We start from the raw sequence: 18,215 nt of genomic DNA, 5'->3' as shown, positions 1-18,215 counted from the left end.
TTTTCTGCCTGTAGGAAGTAATCAGTAGTTCCCCAAATGTGTATGTCATGATACATATTTAACGTATTAAATATATATTTAGCGTATTTATATATATATTGATCTATATACATAGATCTATACATGTTTAATGTATATATATTTAGATGTGTATAGATGTGTGGATTTGAAGCCTGAATCTTGAAAGCAGCCCCGGCTGTAATCCTCTCTGGGAAGTTGATGGTTTTCCCTGGTGGACACAGAACCGAAGGCACCTCGGCCCGTCTGTCCACTAGGTGGTGATCACGGCAAGAGGATGCTCACAGGCTTAGCAGAGCTTTTGTTATTTTTTCAGCGTGGTTTGGTGCTTTATGTCACTTTTTCCATGAGAGATACTAAAGGAATTTTTATGTTTGAGCCTCTCCCTCCAATATGAAAATCCAGCTAGTGCCCACATGCTGCCAGCTCCGTTGGGGCCCCTGCAGCCCCTGCATCTAGAGTGGTCCACCCTCTTGGGAAAGGAAGTTTATAGGGAGACCAAGAGGGTGCTTTTGCTCTTTGTGACTCTGTGTCGATTGCATTTCCTAAGACCAAAGTGATGTTTTTTTCTTTGTTTTTTCCCTTCCGTGTTCTTTGCCTGCTCAGAAATGGGGGGTTTTGTATTTTTTTTTAATCCCATTTTTAAAGTATGAAGTTAGAACATGTTACAGAAAGTTAGGAAATATAAGTTGAAGAAAGAAAATTTAAAAGCATTCTCAATTTCACAAATCCAGAGGCAGTCACTGTTGACACTTTGGTATGTTTGTTTTTCTATCTTCTGGTTTTTTTTTTTTTTTTAATGCATTTACAGCTTCTTAAAAAAGAAAGAAAAAGAAAAAGAAAGAACTGTACTGTTTGATTATATAGTTTTGTATCCTGCTTTAAAATTTTTTTTTTCATTATGTGGTATTTCCCTGTGTCATTAAATATCCTCCAAAAGTATGCTTTATTTTAACGGCTCCATCATATGATTTCTTCTTGTCGGACCTTTGGGTGGTTTCTGCTGTTTTGTTATTATAAATAACCGTAAATATCCTTGTACATATATCTCTGTGATTTCTGGGTGTTTCCTTAGGGTAGCTTTTTGTAAGTGGAATTTCTAGGTCAGAGGGTGGGAACTTTTTTAATATTACCAAATACTTCCCAGAAAAGGTAAACCAATTCCTGCTCTAGTCAGTGGTATGTGAAAGCGCCCTCTCCTGCGTGGGAGGTCGGAGGTCACTGCCTCTGGTGACAGGACCCTGCTGGAGTCTTAGGAAAGGGAGTGATGAGAGGGGGCAGGGTCTCCTCGACCAGCCCCTTTCCCTGACAATGCCACAAACTCCCGGGGAACCTGCTCTGATATCGGCCTCTTTCTGTCAGCTTTCTTATCGGCCTCTGAGTCCAGGGGCCCATGAGATACCCATCAACGTCAGGGCTAGCGCACACCGTACATCCCGTAAGCAGCTCTGAGGCTGACGTGTGACACTCACGGGGGTTTGTGTGATCTGTCCCCCAGGGCTCTGAATGGAATGCATCCAATCTGGAGGAACTGCAGGGCTCAGGGTGAGTCTGCTCCCCTTGTCTCCCCTCATCCTTCCAGGCAGCTTAGAAACACTCAGCTCAGCCGTCCATTCGAAGCCGAGCCCGGGCGCTGCCTGCCTGCCTGCCTCGAATTGCCCACCCCAATCTCCAAAGCAGCTGCCGGCCTGATTTGCATAGCTAAACAGATGTGCTTCAAAATGCCACCTCCTGAATAATTCATGGGTTTTAGAGTTTACTGGGGTTTAGAAATATGTGTATCAGGGAGAATGATTCTAAATCACCCTCAAATGGTATAGGACAGCCTGGATGCTGATGCGGCCACGCGCCGCCCCCCTCCCCCCTGCCCTGCAGAGATGCTGACAGCCCCAGTGTGGACACACTTACCGGTGGGCCAGTCAGCAGCCCTGCTCCCCGGACCACTCCTGGTTCTCTCTGTGGTTGTACTTTTGAGCCTGGTGGGAATCTTGCAGCTAAATGCTCAGCGTTGGCCAGAAACACATGCCTGTCTCAATCTGAGAAATACTCGGCAGCAGGGATAAAAAATGCTTAAACCTAGACCTTCAAGAACAGATGTCTGGACATTTTTTAAAAAAACAACACAGCCACAAAATCACCATCCTGTGGGTCTGACATGATGGCATTCTTGAATTACTGCATTTAAAAGTCAAGACTAAACAAATCTTAAAATATATCTTTAGAACTACTAGTTAAGATGTGTTCTTTCAAGAGAAAGGGATCTTAAAGTATAGGGTGATGCTGTGTATGCTTTATCTTGCTGGGAATAAATAAATGATTTTAAAGGTTTTTCTTTTTTTTCCAAAGCATTTATAAGTATGCTCTTTTGAAATCTATTTGAGGTGTTTTCAAACTCCTGAAATTACGTTGGTCTTCCAGGAATGTAAGTATTAAGGTTAGAGAACTATAGAACCTGAGTTAGCTGGGTTAGCAGACCCTCCCAACTATTTATTTATTTACAGCCTGCCTTGTTTCAAAAAGGAGTTAAGGCAGTTCCCAAGGATATAAAAAATGGATGGATATATTCAGCTTTTTAACTACTTAAAAGTGGAGACGTTGGGGTTTTTTTGTTTGTTTGTGTTTTTTTGCGGTACGCGGGTCTCTCACTGTTGTGGCCTCTCCCGTTGAGCACAGGCTCCAGATGTGCAGGCTCAACGGCCATGGCTCACGGGCCCTGCCACGCCGCGGCATGTGGGATCTTCCCAGACCGGGGCACAAACCCATGTCCCCTGCATCGGCAGGTGGACTCTCAACCACTACGCCACCAGGGAAGCCCGGTTGTTTTTTTTTTTTAAAGCCTCTGTATACTCATAATGGTTACGAATTTTGAAACTTTAAAGGAGTTAAAAACTGTATTTAGGTAATATGTGTGATTACTTTCCAGAATTAACGTTGCTTAGCAATGCTTTGGGCGGAGCTTTCTTTTTATAAGTTTTTTAGGCAGATATTTGTTTTTTATCATAAATATAATGTATTCTCATCATGTAGAGGGTATTTAGAAGATACCAAAACAAAAAACCCAAAGACCACCACTATGAAGTCCTGCCATAAAAACACAGACCCTTTATAAATGTGTATTTAATTTTTTCTCTGCTCAGTTTGTTGTTACTTTGGTTTTTGTCAATCCACATTCTGATTCTCCTATTTGTTCTTTTTTTTTTTTTTCTCATTGCAGTGTTGACTACATTTTAAACGTCACTAGAGAAATAGATAATTTTTTCCCTGGCTTATTTGCGTATCATAACATCCGAGTCTATGATGAAGAGACCACAGACCTCCTCGCCCACTGGAACGAGGCGTACCATTTTATAAACAAAGCAAAGTAAGTGGGCGGAGAAGTCAGAGAAACCAGGCTGGGGAAGAAGCTGACCGGCAGCCGCGGGGTGGGCAGACATTAATGGTGACCCCAGACATAGCTGCCTCCTGGCTGGAGGGGCCTGTGATGTCTGATGGGCCTCTGGTTTTATTTATTTATTTATTTATTTATTTATGCTGTGTTGGGTCTTCGTTTCTGTGCGAGGGCTTTCTCTAGTTGTGGCGAGCAGGGGCCACTCTTCATCGCGGTGCACGGGCCTCTCACTGTCGCGGCCTCTCTTGTTGTGGAGCACAGGCTCCAGACGCGCAGGCTCAGTAGCTGTGGCTCACAGGCCCAGTTGCTCTGCAGCATGTGGGATCTTCCCAGACCAGGGCTTGAACCCGTGTCCCCTGCATTGGCAGGCAGATTCTCAACCACTTCGCCACCAGGGAAGTCCGGGCCTCTGGTTTTAGAGTGCTGGACCCCAAGCATTGAAAGGGCCGAGTCCTTGATCTTCTCCAGGGGTCCCCAAATGAGCTCATTCTCTTTCACCTGCCGTGACATTTGACCCCTGTTTCGTCATTAGCACTGGCTGCAGGCAAGGGCCCTGTACCAAGCGGACACTCTTGGGAGCTCTACGCATGGGGAGTCACAGAGCCAGAGGAGAGAGGGGGTGGGGCGGATCGTACGTGACTCAGAGCACCTTTGGGGCTGCTTCCCTGGAGAAATCTACTCAGAAATCTACTCGGGCAGATGCCCTGAGCTGTGGCCCACCTCCACCTGAGTTAGTGTGACTCCTGTTCACGTAGAATGGGACGGACCATCAGGGGTCCCCACTGCCCCGAGCCTGTCACTGCTGTCACGTGTCTTTTGTCCTCACCTTATTCTCCTGTGGAACCACTCTGTCCACTGAAGTCAGGACCAGAAAGAGACAACTCTTTGAGATGCTATCAAGAGAAACCTCTTCTGCTTTGCACCCAAGTCAAAGCTCCATGATGTAGGACCAAATCTTAGTTCCCCTGGGTTCCTGGGGGATAGACTTTGGCAGTCCAAAAAACCCCCTGAGGTTTGAGGATGAACTTTAAGCCTGGGGTACAGGAAATGAGCCTGCCCTCACCGAGCACGTGTGCTGCTTCTAATGTAAATCGGCAGGCTGGCCGGCCTGCTCCCTCCTGTACAAATAAGCTTGCACAGGTGCAGCCCTCCCCAGCCTGGTGCCCCTCACCTTTGTGAGCAGGCGAAAGCTAGAGCAACAGTGTTCCTGGCCTTGCCGTGTCTGTTGTATCAGCCTCTCCTGGGCTGGTACCGTCTCCCTACAAAAAGCCTATCGGCCCATCTGTTCCCTTTGCCTTCTTTCTCTGGTGGCCAAGTCAAGTGCTGCGGACTCACGCTGGCTCCTTGACCCTCCTGTCTGCCGAGGCACTCTCTCTGTCAGGGGCCCGGTGGCTTTCAGTTCACTGACCCTGTTTCTCTACAGTAACCTGCTCCCTGTCTCCATCTGCTCTAGCAGCTGAGTGAGTAGCTTGTGCAAATATCCCTTTCGCTGCCCGGTTGCTTCCTGCCCAGGGGGCTCTGGTCTCCCGGCAGATCCCAGCCACCTGGGAAGGCGCCCAAATGGGGAGCTTTCTCTCTGCAAAACTTGGCCAGGCCAGGCCAGCTTGATCTCGATTTCCCATTGTATGCTAATTGATTTTGCAGTGAAGTTATCTCCTACTGAGGGTGTGTGGATGTCTGCTGCCTAAACATCAGGACCTCGGAGGGTTTGGGCAATGAGATAACTTCAGTGTTTTAAAAAAAGATCCAGGGGCTTCCCTGGTGGCGCAGTGGTTGAGAGTCCGCCTGCCGATGCAGGGGACGCGGGTTCGTGCCCCGGTCCGGGAAGATCCCACGTGCTGCAGAGCGGCTGGGCCCGTGAGCCATGGCCGCTGAGCCTGCGCGTCCAGAGCCTGTGCTCCGCAACGGGAGAGGCCACGACAGTGAGAGGCCTACATACCGCAGAAAAAAAAAAAAAAAAGATCCATTGTGCCAGACCTGAGAGAATGCAGTTGTATCAACTTTTGCCCTCTCCCCCCACCCCCGCGGCTGCAGGAGGAACCACTCCAAGTGCCTGGTACATTGCAAAATGGGCGTCAGTCGCTCTGCTTCCACGGTCATAGCCTACGCGATGAAGGAATTTGGCTGGCCCCTGGAGAAAGCCTACAACTACGTGAAGCAAAAACGCAGCATCACACGGCCCAACGCGGGCTTTATGAGGCAGCTGTCTGAGTATGAAGGCATCTTGGACGCCAGGTGGGTGCCTGTCTGCAGGGAAGAATTGGCAGAGCCGAGCTCCAGAAGCCCTGCCGCCCAGCCGGCCGGGGCTGCCGGCCACATCCCAGCCGTGCTCCCGTTTGGCCCAGCAGTGGCTTCCACAGCCAAAATCCTGCCTCTTGGGGTTGGGGGGAATTGGTTTGAGAAAAACAACAATTGTTTGGGGTTTGATTAGTGGTTTCCAGGAGGGATCTGTGCTTATTGTGTTGGCACGCATGTAAAGCTGTTTTGCAGCTGGAGGGAGCAGGTCACGGCTTCTAATCCAAGGCAGGACTCGGTGTGAGTCTCGGCCCGGGGCTGCCCCGTTTCCTGAGCACCTGCTCTGTGCCAAGCCCGTGCCAGGCTTCACTTCAGGGCAGCTCCAGGGACTGCAGAGGCAGACCCGGGCCCACCGCTGACGAGCTGGTAGCTCAGGGCAAGCTCATCAATCTTCCCCCGGCCTCAGTCTCCTCTTCCAAGTTAAGAACTAATCCCCCTGATAGGATCGTTGTAAAATTTCCACGAGCACCATGCAGCTGCTTCGCTAGATCCGGCTCATGGTCAGTGATGACATAGCTCCTTTGTAATTCTCCACCCACCCACCCCACCATGAAAAAGGTCTGCAGAGGACAGGGGGTCCCCCATTTATGGGTAGTAAGGAACTGACGCTGGAGGTTAAGGTGTCCCATGTCACACAGCCAGTGGGCGGCCCAGGGATTGGAGGGCATGCCCGGGTCTGTCAGCCTCTGGGGCTCCCATGCAAGGTGATCCTGCCCCCATGGAGGGGTCCCCCAGTGACCCCAGGTGGATCGCTGGACTTAGGGACTCACTTTCCCCCTGTTCCTTTTCTGTTCAGTCTGTTCAAGGCCTCCCTGGGTGGTTTCTGCCCGGTGTTGTGAGGAGGCCACAGGCTAAGTCCACCAGTTTCTTGGCCATGTTTGGGGAAGCAACTGGCGGGTCTGGAGAACAGCTCCGGATATCTCTGGACTCCTTCACTGTCAACCAGAGAGCGGCTGGACAGGTGCTCAGGCAGGGCCGAGGGGGACGGTGGGGAGGAGGAAAGGGCACATCCTGCTCTCGCCTCCGGTAGCCCTTCAGTCACTTGCTGCCATCAGGGGTTTGCAGGCTAACCAGGGGTTGCCGGGCCAGGTTCACAACAGCACAGCACTGACCTTGAATTATAGCCCCGTCTGAGGGCCCTCTTGGCCTTGCCCGGAACGTGCACACACAGCAGATGGCCATGAATGACCGTGTTGCTCCCTCGCATTGAAGAACAAACCCTTAGTTTGCATGTCCTTTTATGTTTACTTCTTTCTCCTCTTAACCGTCACAACCCTGGGATGTTGGTGATCCTCTGAGGTTAGTGGATGTGACTCATTTGCCTGATTTCACTCTGAGCCTCTTTCTTCTTTTTTTTTTTTTAACCCTCATGTTTAAAAAATGTGTCATAAAAGTAATAACACAGCATTAGAAGACTTATTTTAAAAACTGACCTGTAATCTCTCTGACCTACACAAGTATTTCCAATTCTCTGGCATCTCCCCAGCTTTATTCAGGTGCATTACGTGTTTATACGTGTGTATAAGTCTTTATCGACTCTCTACTTTGATCCGCGTTATTTCCCTACGACATAAGTAGGAGAGGATTGGGTTTCTTATTTGACAGATGGGGAAACAGAGACGGAACATCCGTGGCATGACCCTGTTCACCAGGAGAGCTGGGACACTAGGACCATGATAGGATTTCAGGTCCAGACCCCCTCCCCATGTCTGCAACATCCTCATCACATGACAAAGTTGTTTACGTGATCCCACGTGGATCATACGTGCGGGATGCCATACGTATGGGAGCCATGATGACTTAGGGTCCTAAGGCTATTTCCGTCATTCTCGAATTTCTTGGGGATAAATGAACCGAGAGAGGCTTTACCCAGGTGAGCCCCTGGTGTCCACCCGAGCCTTGGACTGCCCCTTGCTGGCTCTCCACACCCTTCCTCCCAGGACCCTTGGGCACTGGCGTCTGCTGACCTTCCTCTGCCTTCCTTCCCCCAGCAAACAACGGCACAACAAGCTGTGGCGCCAGCAGCCTGTGGATGACCCAGCGGGGCCTGGGGACTTCCTGCCGGAGACCCTGGACGGCACCCCGGAAGCCCAGCCGCCCTGCCCGGATGCCACCGCCGAGCCTGGGTTCCCGGGCAGCGGGGCCCCCGGGGGACCCGCTCTCCCCTGCTGTCTCCGGCGACTCTCAGACCCCCTGTTGCACTGCCCCAGAGACGAGACAGGCAGCTGGGTCCACCTGGAGGATCTGGAGAGGGATGCTCTGCTGGAAGAAGCCGCTCAGCCGGCAGAGGCATCCAAGCCGGCCGGACACCCCCCAGAAGGTCCTGGACTCTGTGAGAAGGAAGTGAGGAAGAAACTAGAGTTTGGGAGCCCCCACGCCCGGGGTGGCTCATCGCCACAGGTGGAGGAGATGGAAAGGGAGGAGGCCCCGGGAGCAGGGAAGTGGGGGCAGCCCGTAACCGAGCTCAATAACCTGCTGAACTGGGAAAACCTAAATAACAACAACAGCAAGAGGAGCTGCCCGGACGACTTCGAGGTAGGCCTGGGGCCGCGAGGGGGTGGCGGCACGCACGCCATTTCTGCCCCGGGGGCAGCCCCCCCAACAGCTGCCTCTGCCAGCTCAGTGGGTGGTTTTCCACGCGATTCTACAGGCCAATGGGGATGGTGGATGATGGAGGACCCGGGACCCCTGGGGAATGGTGATCATCCCCATGCCCTCTTCACCCCGGTGCCTCATTCACATCTGAGGCAGCGTTTCAAAGTCTTTTTCCTTTTTTTTTTACGTAAAACATAAAAGGTATAACTTATGGGAATTTCCTGGCGGTCCGGTGGTTAGGACTCCGCACTTCCACTGCAGGGGGCCCAGGTTCGATCCCTGGTCAGGGAATTAAGATCCCGTATGCCACAAGGCATGGCCAAAAAAAAACCCACAAAACATATAACTTATCACCCAGCTTCAGCCTTTACCAGTGTATGGCTTTTCTTCCTTTCATCTCACCCCCATCCGCGTTCCCATACCCTGGATTATCCTGAAACAAATCAAATCCCAGATGTCGTTTCCATCCCAAATGCTTCCGTTTATAATCTAACCATAACACCATTGCCACCTTGAAGAAGCCGACATCATCAAGTATCTAGTCTTGCAACTCCAACTCTAATGCTTAATTAACTCCAGCAGTCCCTTGTAGCTCTCATACTTGGTGGGTTATTTGCAACAGGGCTTTTGCCTCAACCTGGCACTTGCTCAGAAAATCAAGAATTCCTCCAGCCTTTTTCCTCCTCCAAGTGGCCCACGCGTGGAGGCTGGTTTCGTGGAGGGACGTCCTCTGTTAGCCTGGTCTTGGGTTCTGCCCTCGCTCTGCTGCTGGCTCGCCCTGGCCCAGGGGCAGGAAGCTTCATTTCCCGCGGCCTGACCACCCACCTCCCGGGCCAGCTGTGATTCTCTAGTGAAGCACTGGGGAGGCAGACAGAGGCATCCCCTTGTACAGAGAGTTCGCCATCATCACGTTATAATGCAGACAAAACTGGGAAGTGAAATCTCCCGTACTCCAAATCAGGACCCAGATTCCAAACTGAATAGTAATTACTCTCGAATTTCCCTCACCGCTCATCTTCCCTTAAAGAGCGAGTGCCCATCAAGATAGATGATATAAAACCTCTCTGTCTGGGACAGCGGTGCCTCGGTTGGTCCGGGATGACGTAGCTGTGAGTCGTAGAATGGGGACCACGAGAGAAGCCTGGATAAGAAGATAAACGAAGGACCCAGCCTTCCTTTTCTGGCCAGAGTGTGGATGGGTGACATTATCTAGGGAATAGGACCTAGAGACAAGCATCCATTCACTTGTTCAAGTTGTGTTTATTAACTCCGGGGCCAGGTTGGTGAGGGGGTACAGCTGTAAGGTAGCTCAACACACGTGGTCTTACAGGGAGATGGGAGGTAAACATGTAAGGATGTAACACCTGTATGTAAAACATACAGGTGGTGCTTGGTGTGGTGACACAGGTAAGGTGGGAGGGGAGGGGATGAGACGGAGCTGGCTGCACAGAGAGCCAGGAGGAGAATCTTCTGGGCCCCAGGCCCCTGAGGGTGGAAAGCTTGACCTGGTTGAGGGGCAGTGGCTGAGGCGCAGTTGGACAGGTGGCTGGGCACGCGGGGCCTCGGGCCATGATGGCAGGGCCCTGCGTGTTTCCTCCCAGGGTGCTGGGAAGCACGGGAGGGCGTTAGGTGGTTGGTGACAAAGCCCCTCTGGCAGTGGTCTGCAGGCAGACTGATGAGGTGAGATGGAAGCCAGGCATCTGAGATGGGGGTGGCTCAGAGGATGGGACAGGGACTGAAATGCACAGCTTAGGAGCATCCAGAGACAGGGCTCTCGGAGGGCGGGGACTGTCTTGCTCATAGCCCCTGCGCCCAGTGCAAGGCCTGGCACAGGACAGGCGCGCTCCCTAAGTAGGAGCTGGATGAATGAATTCCCTCCTCCCTTGTCTCTCCATGAGCTCTGAAATGTCCTCTCAGATCTCCCACTGTGGTAGATTTCACCCCAGTTTAGAAGGTTAGATTCTAAAGGTTTTAGAAGAAACAAACATATAGACACTTTGGTGAAAGCTTCAGGAAAATGTCTGTGTTTGGGCCTCACCACAAGGGTGACCAAGCCCCAGTGGTCGACCTGGAAACCCGCCCCAGGAATCCTGACCAGGATAGGGTCCCGCAGGAGACCCGGCCCCCTACCTGCCCCACCAGGTGCTCTCCACATGCCCCCTTGAAAGCCTCCAGGAACCAGGGCTGGGTTTCCCCTTGACTCCTCCAGGACTGGACCGGACCCTGACTCCTTAGCTTGCGGGGACCTCGGGCTGCCACACAGGATGGTATGAGTCCCTGACAACGACAGAGGGGCAGGGAGAAACCTTTTACCAAGAAGGCTTGGTTTTCAACCGCCTCAGGAGTCTCACAGCGAAACAACTCGCGAGGGAAGAGAGTCACCCTCTTGCCTCCACTCCTGCGGTTCTCAGCTGGGTCTCGGCCCAGAAGAGCAGCCCTGGTGCCATTCGATGGGCGCGTGAGGGAGTGAGGGCTTGGCCTGCCCATCAGGAGGAGGGCGGGGTGGAGAGGCCCACGTTGAGCTCACGGAGACCCCCAGTGGCCAGAGGCAGGGTGTTTCTTGGGAAGTGGTGCAAACGTGCTTTCCCCTGGTGTATGAAACCCACCTCTGCCTGGCTCCCTCATTGGGGCCGTGGGCACCCGTGTTTGGGTCTGTATTAGAGTCTCTCCCGAACCGTTTCTGCCCTTTGCCACCTCTCTGTGAAGAGCACAGTTAGATGGTGGTTCCTTGGAGCCATGCTCTGTCGTGCCAGACAGGAAGGGTTCTGTCTTCAGGCTGCAGACTCCAGACCCTTTCTGAAAGGGAGACACAGTTACTGTGCCAGAAATGTTATTTCACTAATTCTCCCGAGGCCTTGAGGGGAAAGGGTGAGGCGAAGTCACTCTGGTTTCCAGGCGACACCAGAGCGCTGGAAAGGGTCATTTGGTGCAAGTGGCGGAGGCAGAGTTGAGAAGGGAGGCCCTTGGAGGCCCTGCTCCTGGCCAGGTGGCCGAAGGTTTGCCCAGGACTGTGGGCTCCTAGCTTCCGGGAAGTTCGATTCAGTGTCTCTAACCCATCCCTAACCTGCATTAGTCACGGTCATATGGGTTCTGAGAGGGTTCTATCCCAGCCCCAGCTGAAGTGAGAGCACTGCCAGCCCAGTGCCTGCCCCAGCCCCTCCTCCTGCCCTCCTTGTATTTTTCGGGCTTCGGCTTGGGTCGCGCCCTCACGATGTTCTTGTCCCTTTCAGCATGATGCGATCTTTGGGATCCTTAACAAAGTGAAGCCTTCCTACAGATCCTGCGCCGACTGCATGTACCCTGCAGCCAGCGGGATTCCCGAGGCCTTTGGGGAGCGATGCAAGAACCCCGGTGCTCCCGCCATCTGCACCCAGCCCACCTTCCTGCCTCACCTCACGTCTTCCCCCGTGGCCCATGTGGCCAGCAGGTCCCGAGCTTCAGAGAAACTGTCCTCTGGCCCAACCGACATTCCCCCCTTCCTACCACCAGCAGGCTCGAGGAGGCCAGACATTAGTGGCCCTGGGGCCGGGGCTGCCCCAGATCTACCAGCCAGCCTTTTGGAACCTTCCAGAGACACTCACAAAGTCCTACCAAAGTCCCTCCTTTTGAAGAATTCTCACTGTGTTAAGAACGCCCCCAACGTGGAAGTAGCGAAGGACGACGCGCCGCCCAAGAAAGATCCGAAGCCGGCCAAGGACCTGCGGCTCCTGTTCAGTAAAGAAGCCGAGAAACCGACAGCCAACAGCTACTTGATGCAGCACCAGGAATCCATCATCCAGCTGCAGAAGGCGGGCTTGGTCCGCAAGCACACCAAAGAACTAGAAAGGCTGAAGGGCACGCCGGCCGACCTGGCGGCCCCCTGCAAGGATGGCCCCACCAGCAGGCTGGAGGCCAGCATCCCCGAGGAGAACCAGGACCTGGCTCTGCCTGGCCAAGCCCAGGGCGAGGAGAAGCCCGAGGCTGGCCCCCCTCCGTCAGAAGGAGCCCCACTGAAGAGCCCCCCACTCTTCCTCTGCCGCCCAGACCACGCCAGTCACTTCTCAAAAGACTTCCTGAAGACCATCTGCTACACCCCGACCTCATCCTCCATGAGCTCCAACCTGACCCGGAGCTCGAGCAGCGACAGCATTCACAGCGTCCGCGGGAAGCCCGGGCTGGTGAAGCAGCGCACGCAGGAGATCGAGACCCGGCTCCGGCTGGCGGGCCTCACGGTCTCGTCCCCGCTCAAGCGCTCTCACTCCCTCGCCAAGCTCGGGAGCCTCAACCTCTCAACGGAGGACCTGTCCAGTGAGGCCGACGTGTCCACCGTGGCTGACTCCCAGGATGCCAGGTTGAGCGAGTCTTCCTTCTTGCATGAGCCCCCAGTGGCCCCCAGGAACCCAGCTGCAACCTCTAAACCATCAGGGAAATCTGCCCCGGAAAACTTGAAAAGCCCTTCGTGGATGAGCAAAAGCTGACCCGCCTTTGGCTGCGTTTGGACTTCTGTGATCCCTCCTTTAGTTTCACTGTGGATTTCGGTCCGCCCCTTCTGTCTTGATTTCCTTTAAACAATTGGCGTTATCCTTACTTTTCCTCCCCTCTTGCGGCAAAGGGGAGAAGAAACAACAATACCTAACATACAGCACAAGAAGAAAGGGGAGCATTGGTTTTGTGGCCTGGGAGAACCAGCAGCTGTTGACCAGTAGACTCTGACTCCAAATGAGGTGTTTCAGGTGCTTCTCGGGTGTTAAGAAGAGCATTTATACAGCAATGCACACACATCAAAAATCCTCTGGCACAGGGCTTCCCTGGTGGTGCAGTGGTTAAGAATCCACCTGCCAATGCAGGGAACACGGGTTCGAGCCCTGGCCCGGGAAGATCCCACATGCTGCAGAGCAACTAGGCCTGTGCGCCACAACTACCGAGCCTGCGCTCTAGAGCTCACGCTCTGCAACAAGAGAAGCCATGACAATGAGAAGCCCGCACACCGCAGTGAAGAGCAGCCCCTGCTCGCCACAACTAGAGAAGCCCGTGCACAGCAATGAAGACCCAACACAGCCAAAAAACAAAAAATCCTCCGGCGCAACCTGCAAAAGAATAGCTGTGGCATTGGCATCGCCACCATGGCACGTGTCCTAGCTCATTCAGGCCCTTCTGGGGAAACTCGTGGATGGCAGTAGAAGTCCTACCTCTGATCCTGCTCTGCTTTTTATTTTTAAACTCCAATAATGACCAAGGTTCATTCCAGGGAAAAATGCTGTGTCAGAAAAGATTTTTCCAAAAGAGAACTTTTTGTTGTGTGGTTGTCAGGACCCCAAAAAGTATTAAGACTTTTAAGGTGCCTGCACCAAACACTGCTAGTTAAAGTGACACGAAGGCATGAATGCTGTTGTCAGACCAACTCCAGGGTGAGTGGAGGTCCTCTGAGCAGTTGACTTGCCTGTCCTGGCGTGTTGTCACAGCTGAGTGACGTGTGTCTGGCCAGCCCTGGGGTGAGGTGGGGGGAAATGTGTGTGGGGTCCTCAGTTGTTGCTAAAGGTCAGTCTTCAGTTGTCCCCCATCTGGAGAGAAGGACCCACAAAGTATCATTGAGTCTTATCTGCTGCGGAACCCAATGCGGTCGTGTTGTGGTTCGTAGTGTCTGGCGGGGCCGGGGATTCTGAGATGTGGGTCACCCCGTCAGGAGCCCCAGCACTCAGGTTCATTAGGTCACATGTACTTATGTTTGGGGAGGAAAAGGAGATTTCAGCAGTGAGGAACGCTCAGTCACTCTCAAGGAACAACTTAGCAGCAGCTTCTCTGAGAAGTGGGACTGGTGGAAGCCTTGGCAGATGTTTACAGTCGCCCCTTCCTGCGGTGAGAACGCTGCTTCCTGTTTCTCTGCGGCTCTTCCCAGTGGGCAGGACAGCACGTGGTCCTGAGTGGCTCTGGGAGTAGTCCCTCTAAGGATCTTGAGTGGAGGGAGTCCTCTGATGTTGTCCGGCAAGACAGGATGTTAAAATTTTTTGGAGAGAGAGAAGAGGTCGGTTACGTTTAATTCAGGGGTCAGCAAACCATAGTGTACGGCCCCAAGAGCTAACATTTTTTTTTTTACAGTTTTAAGGGATTATCAAAAAATTAACAAATAGGCGACAGAGACCATGTAGCCTGCAAAACCTAAGCTAGCTACCTTGCGATCAGGCTCTTTATAGAAAACCTTTGCCAAGCCCTGGCCAGCGAAACTAGAAATCCTTCAAGGGCCAGCTAAATTCCAAACGTGGGTAAATGAGTTGCCATCTTACGTTGGTCAGAACTGGGCCCCCAAGAATAGCCCAGGCAGGTTCTTCAGGAAGAAGGCTAGTCCGTATTTCAACTAGTGGGTAGAGTTTTTGCAAAAACCCTCTCTCCGGAAACTTTTTCTCCCTGGCCTTATTTTTTTTTATTAAAGTATACGTTATTTTACCTTATCGGAATTGGTTTTCCACCACTGTCAACTGAAATCAGCTTAAAAGGTGATTATCCACTTATTCTGGAAAACTCAGTTGGGTTTCCTCCTCTCTCTCAGCCAACAAGAGCACAGTCTCAAAAAAATATATCAGGTTCAGTGTTTTGCCAAATTAAATTTCATGTGGTGGATCAACTTTTGTGTCAAAATAATCCTTTAGATTTGATGATGCCAGGCTTATGTTGGTTTTTTAACCATGCCTGGGTGTTACATATTTTTGAAGACCTTAATTTTGAAAGCCATAGTTTTTCTTATCCAGTTAAAGGGTGGGAGGAGGATTACGAATACTGGTGGGTCTTTGGCTTTTGGCAGAGTCACCGTTCGTTGTCAGGAGCTAGTCTATCAGTAGCTAAACAGACCAGGGCCCAGGTGCCCATCATCAGAGCAAAATGAAGCATTCTTGATGGATGACACTGTAGCCTAGAGAAGAGGGTGAAGGTTTTTCTCTGAGACCCAGATCAGTGGCGCACAAACATGTGGCACATTGCTATTTTAAATGTTGTACTAACAAGACAAGAGCATCCTACCAGGCTTGGAGGCACCTTGGCAAAGACAGATTCATACCGGTCTCTGAAAAGAAAGCTTACACCATAAGCTGTGCCACATCTTGACCAGTGCTTCATCTGTAAGCTTAGCAGATGGGGGAAATTCCGAATGTAGGCAGCAGTGGTTTACGCGGTGAAAGTCATTGATTTTGGTGACCGCCATCTTCGTGGAATGCCTTTGTCGAACTAGGCGAGAACAAAAACTTTCTACATCAGCTCAATACCCTGTGAATTCAGCTGCATTTCCTCTTCCACCTCACCTTTCCCTCACTCGCACTCTCACTCACATGGCATGCCAAAATTAGAGTGAACTCCTCTAGGTCTTCTTCTTGCATTGATACAGGGAGGTCTTCTCATCAAGTTTTGTTGAGTCGAAGAGGAGGAGTGGTCACAGAGAGAGGGGAAACCGTGCTGCCCTCTGATCGGGACTTGACCTTGCCGATTTCCATGTCTTTGTCTTGTAGTTACTTCAGGGCCTTGGAGCAATGTGCATCATTCCATGAACTTCTTGAGAACAAGGTTCTCGCCCCCAGTCTCCCCTGCCTCTTTGGTCTCAGTGCAGGCACCAGTGCCAACCTCTCGGCTGCCAGACAGCTCTCTGCTGGGTGGAGGCACCCGGTCCATCAGGCGAGCAGGTTACTCTGTCCAGCTCCCTTCCGCTCCATCCCACCCTCTCCAGCTAAAAAACATTCCAGCCCTTTCTAAAGCCTTTTCCCTCCTGGATAAGCCCAGAGGATGCCTGGGATGGAGCCAAAGAGGCCATAGAATTAACATCGTCAGGACAACCCTGTACGTCGGCACTGTGCACAGGTGCCATCCCAGGAGGCTGATGGATCCCCTGCTCCCCTGGGGCCCCTGCTCCCCGGTGAGAGGAAATGCTGTCATTTAGTCGAGAGCATGTGAGTAACCTCACCCAAGGTGTCCGAAGAGCGACTTGCTGTCTGTTGGCTGGAAACGCTTGGTGCCAGAACACATTTCCCAGAACCCTGGTCTGGCTTGCCACCCGGCAGGGCTTCCCCGCACCCACGCGGCCGGCACAGTGACGGCCGCCCCTTCACCTCCGGCAGGGGAGCCAGGCGGGCAGGAGATTTGTGACATTGGGACAGCGTGGTGCAGGGTCACCGTCTACTGTCGCACCCCCAGTGTCTCCCCGACGCGGCATGCCAAATGAAGGTACTTATGGACCCCCGTGCTCAGCTACTTGGTCTTTTTATTGTCTGCTCTGCAGTTGAATACGCATGTGTATGAGTTCACTCTGCACAAATATATATATTTGAATCTATCTATCACTTGAATCAGAGCATCACGTGCATCCCTCCTCCCTCACGTACACGCACACTGTGTCACCAGAGCTATGAAGCAGGTCACCCTGAACGGTCTGGAGCAACGCCGTGCGGTGCTGCCCTTGGTGGGTGTGGATTTGACCACCTCGTCTTTGTCTTGCAGTGGGTGCTGCAGCCCCGGCTTATGTCGGTCTCTTAGCAGGAGTCTTAGAACCAGACCCCCGGTCCTCTGCTGTCCTTTCTGTCGGCCGCGCTGCTCACGGAGATGGCCGCTCCCTCCCTCCCTCCTTCCTGACACTGTAATTATTGTTTTACAATCGAGTGCCTTAATAATAGTTTACAAATACTGTGTATTTATGGGCAACCGTTAAGCTCTCGCCTTCTGTGATTGGATACTTTGCCTCGTCAGTGGTGGTTGGCGTTTTAGTGCTGGAGCTTGCCTGCCCCGTACTTGTGCTGGTCTGTTGTGTGGCTTCTCGCACCTGCCCGCAGCCAGGCCAGGAGTGTTGCTAGAAACGGCACTGGCGGTTTCTGCTGGCAAGGCAGGCACGGTTTCAGCCACAGCCCGGTCCGTAGTAAGCGAGGAAAGAACGGGATTGGTTTGCTGGCCAGCCGGGGGGTGGTGCGGTCCAGGCTCGCCCTGGACCGCAGCCCAGCCCCTCCCCTGCTCCCCCCATCACGCAACTGTACTCCTGTTCAGTAGAGTTTTTATTACCACCTAGGCCCCCCTGTTTTCCTCTCTGCTGGTGTCCTGAGCTCTTTGCAACAAAATGCAGGTACAGACCGCCATCAGGAGCTCCACAAGATGGGCTGCCCTTTGGTTTTCAGAAGCCACCAGTGGGTTCCAGTGTGTTGCGTTATGATATCAATGATTTTTTTTTATTATATTGTTTTTCTTCTTGTTTTTTTTATATTATATATTTAAAAGGCAGTATCTTTTGTACTGTGAATTTGCAGTAGAAGATGCATAATGCACTTTTTTTTTTTTACTTCTGTTGGTGTGTACTGTGTATAGTCTGTGTGCTTCTTGTGATGAAAATAAACTTTTTCTTTATAAATGCCTGATGACCTCCAAACTTGTGCCAAAAAGCAACAGCCTCTTCAGCCCTTGCCAGGAGACTTGGTTGCAGCTTCGTCATCATGATGGCCGGTCTTGACTGAGCATCTGCCGTATGCTGGGCCCCATGCTAAACACCTGGACAGGTGAGACCAAAGAAAGAACCAGGGGAAGAAGGTCAGCTCCTGCAGGAATCATCCTTTTCCCTCCTGATCTTGCCAGTAAGGAAGAGCAGGCCCAGTTGTGGGTGGTCACTTGTATACCAAAAAAACCTGTCCCGTTCCTCCACCCCACCACCCAGGGTGGGACTTGGACTTGGGGTGGCACCTCTCCCTGCACAAGCTCTAAAGCTAGAGGTGTGCTCAACAGAACCACCTTAGCTGCTCACACGGGACAGGGGACAGTGGGAGCTCATTGTGGCTAACGGCCAAGGCAGGAACCCCAGAGAATCCCAGTCGCTGGACACAGCAAAGGCTCATCTCGTGCTCAGGTCGCAGTCCACTGCAGGTCAGAGCTTTTGGTGGCTCTCCTCCCTTGGTGTCTAAGCCAAGTCAGGCTGCTTCCAACAGAA

General features: G+C 52.2%; 1 protein-coding gene across 2 annotated transcripts in view; it reads left to right on the top strand.

The window, feature by feature from the left end:
• Window positions 1–17,648, top strand: part of SSH1 (slingshot protein phosphatase 1) — a 61,964-nt gene extending 44,316 nt beyond the window's left edge. For both annotated transcript variants that reach the window (XM_082640826.1, XM_082640825.1), the window contains exons 11-15: window positions 1,517–1,563; window positions 3,233–3,379; window positions 5,441–5,641; window positions 7,693–8,236; window positions 11,527–17,648. In XM_082640826.1, coding sequence (XP_082496952.1) covers window positions 1,517–1,563; window positions 3,233–3,379; window positions 5,441–5,641; window positions 7,693–8,236; window positions 11,527–12,753 — 2,166 coding nt within the window. In that variant the 3' untranslated portion in view covers window positions 12,754–17,648. The remainder of the gene's footprint in view (window positions 1–1,516; window positions 1,564–3,232; window positions 3,380–5,440; window positions 5,642–7,692; window positions 8,237–11,526) is intronic.
• Window positions 17,649–18,215: the final 567 nt, after the last annotated feature.

This window comes from Mesoplodon mirus (assembly GCF_964341445.2).
Source record: "Mesoplodon mirus genome assembly, chromosome: 13".
Classification (NCBI taxonomy): Eukaryota; Metazoa; Chordata; class Mammalia; order Artiodactyla; family Ziphiidae; genus Mesoplodon; species Mesoplodon mirus.
Note: the sequence above shows the minus strand (reverse complement) of the source record. Positions and strands in the feature narration are given on the sequence as shown.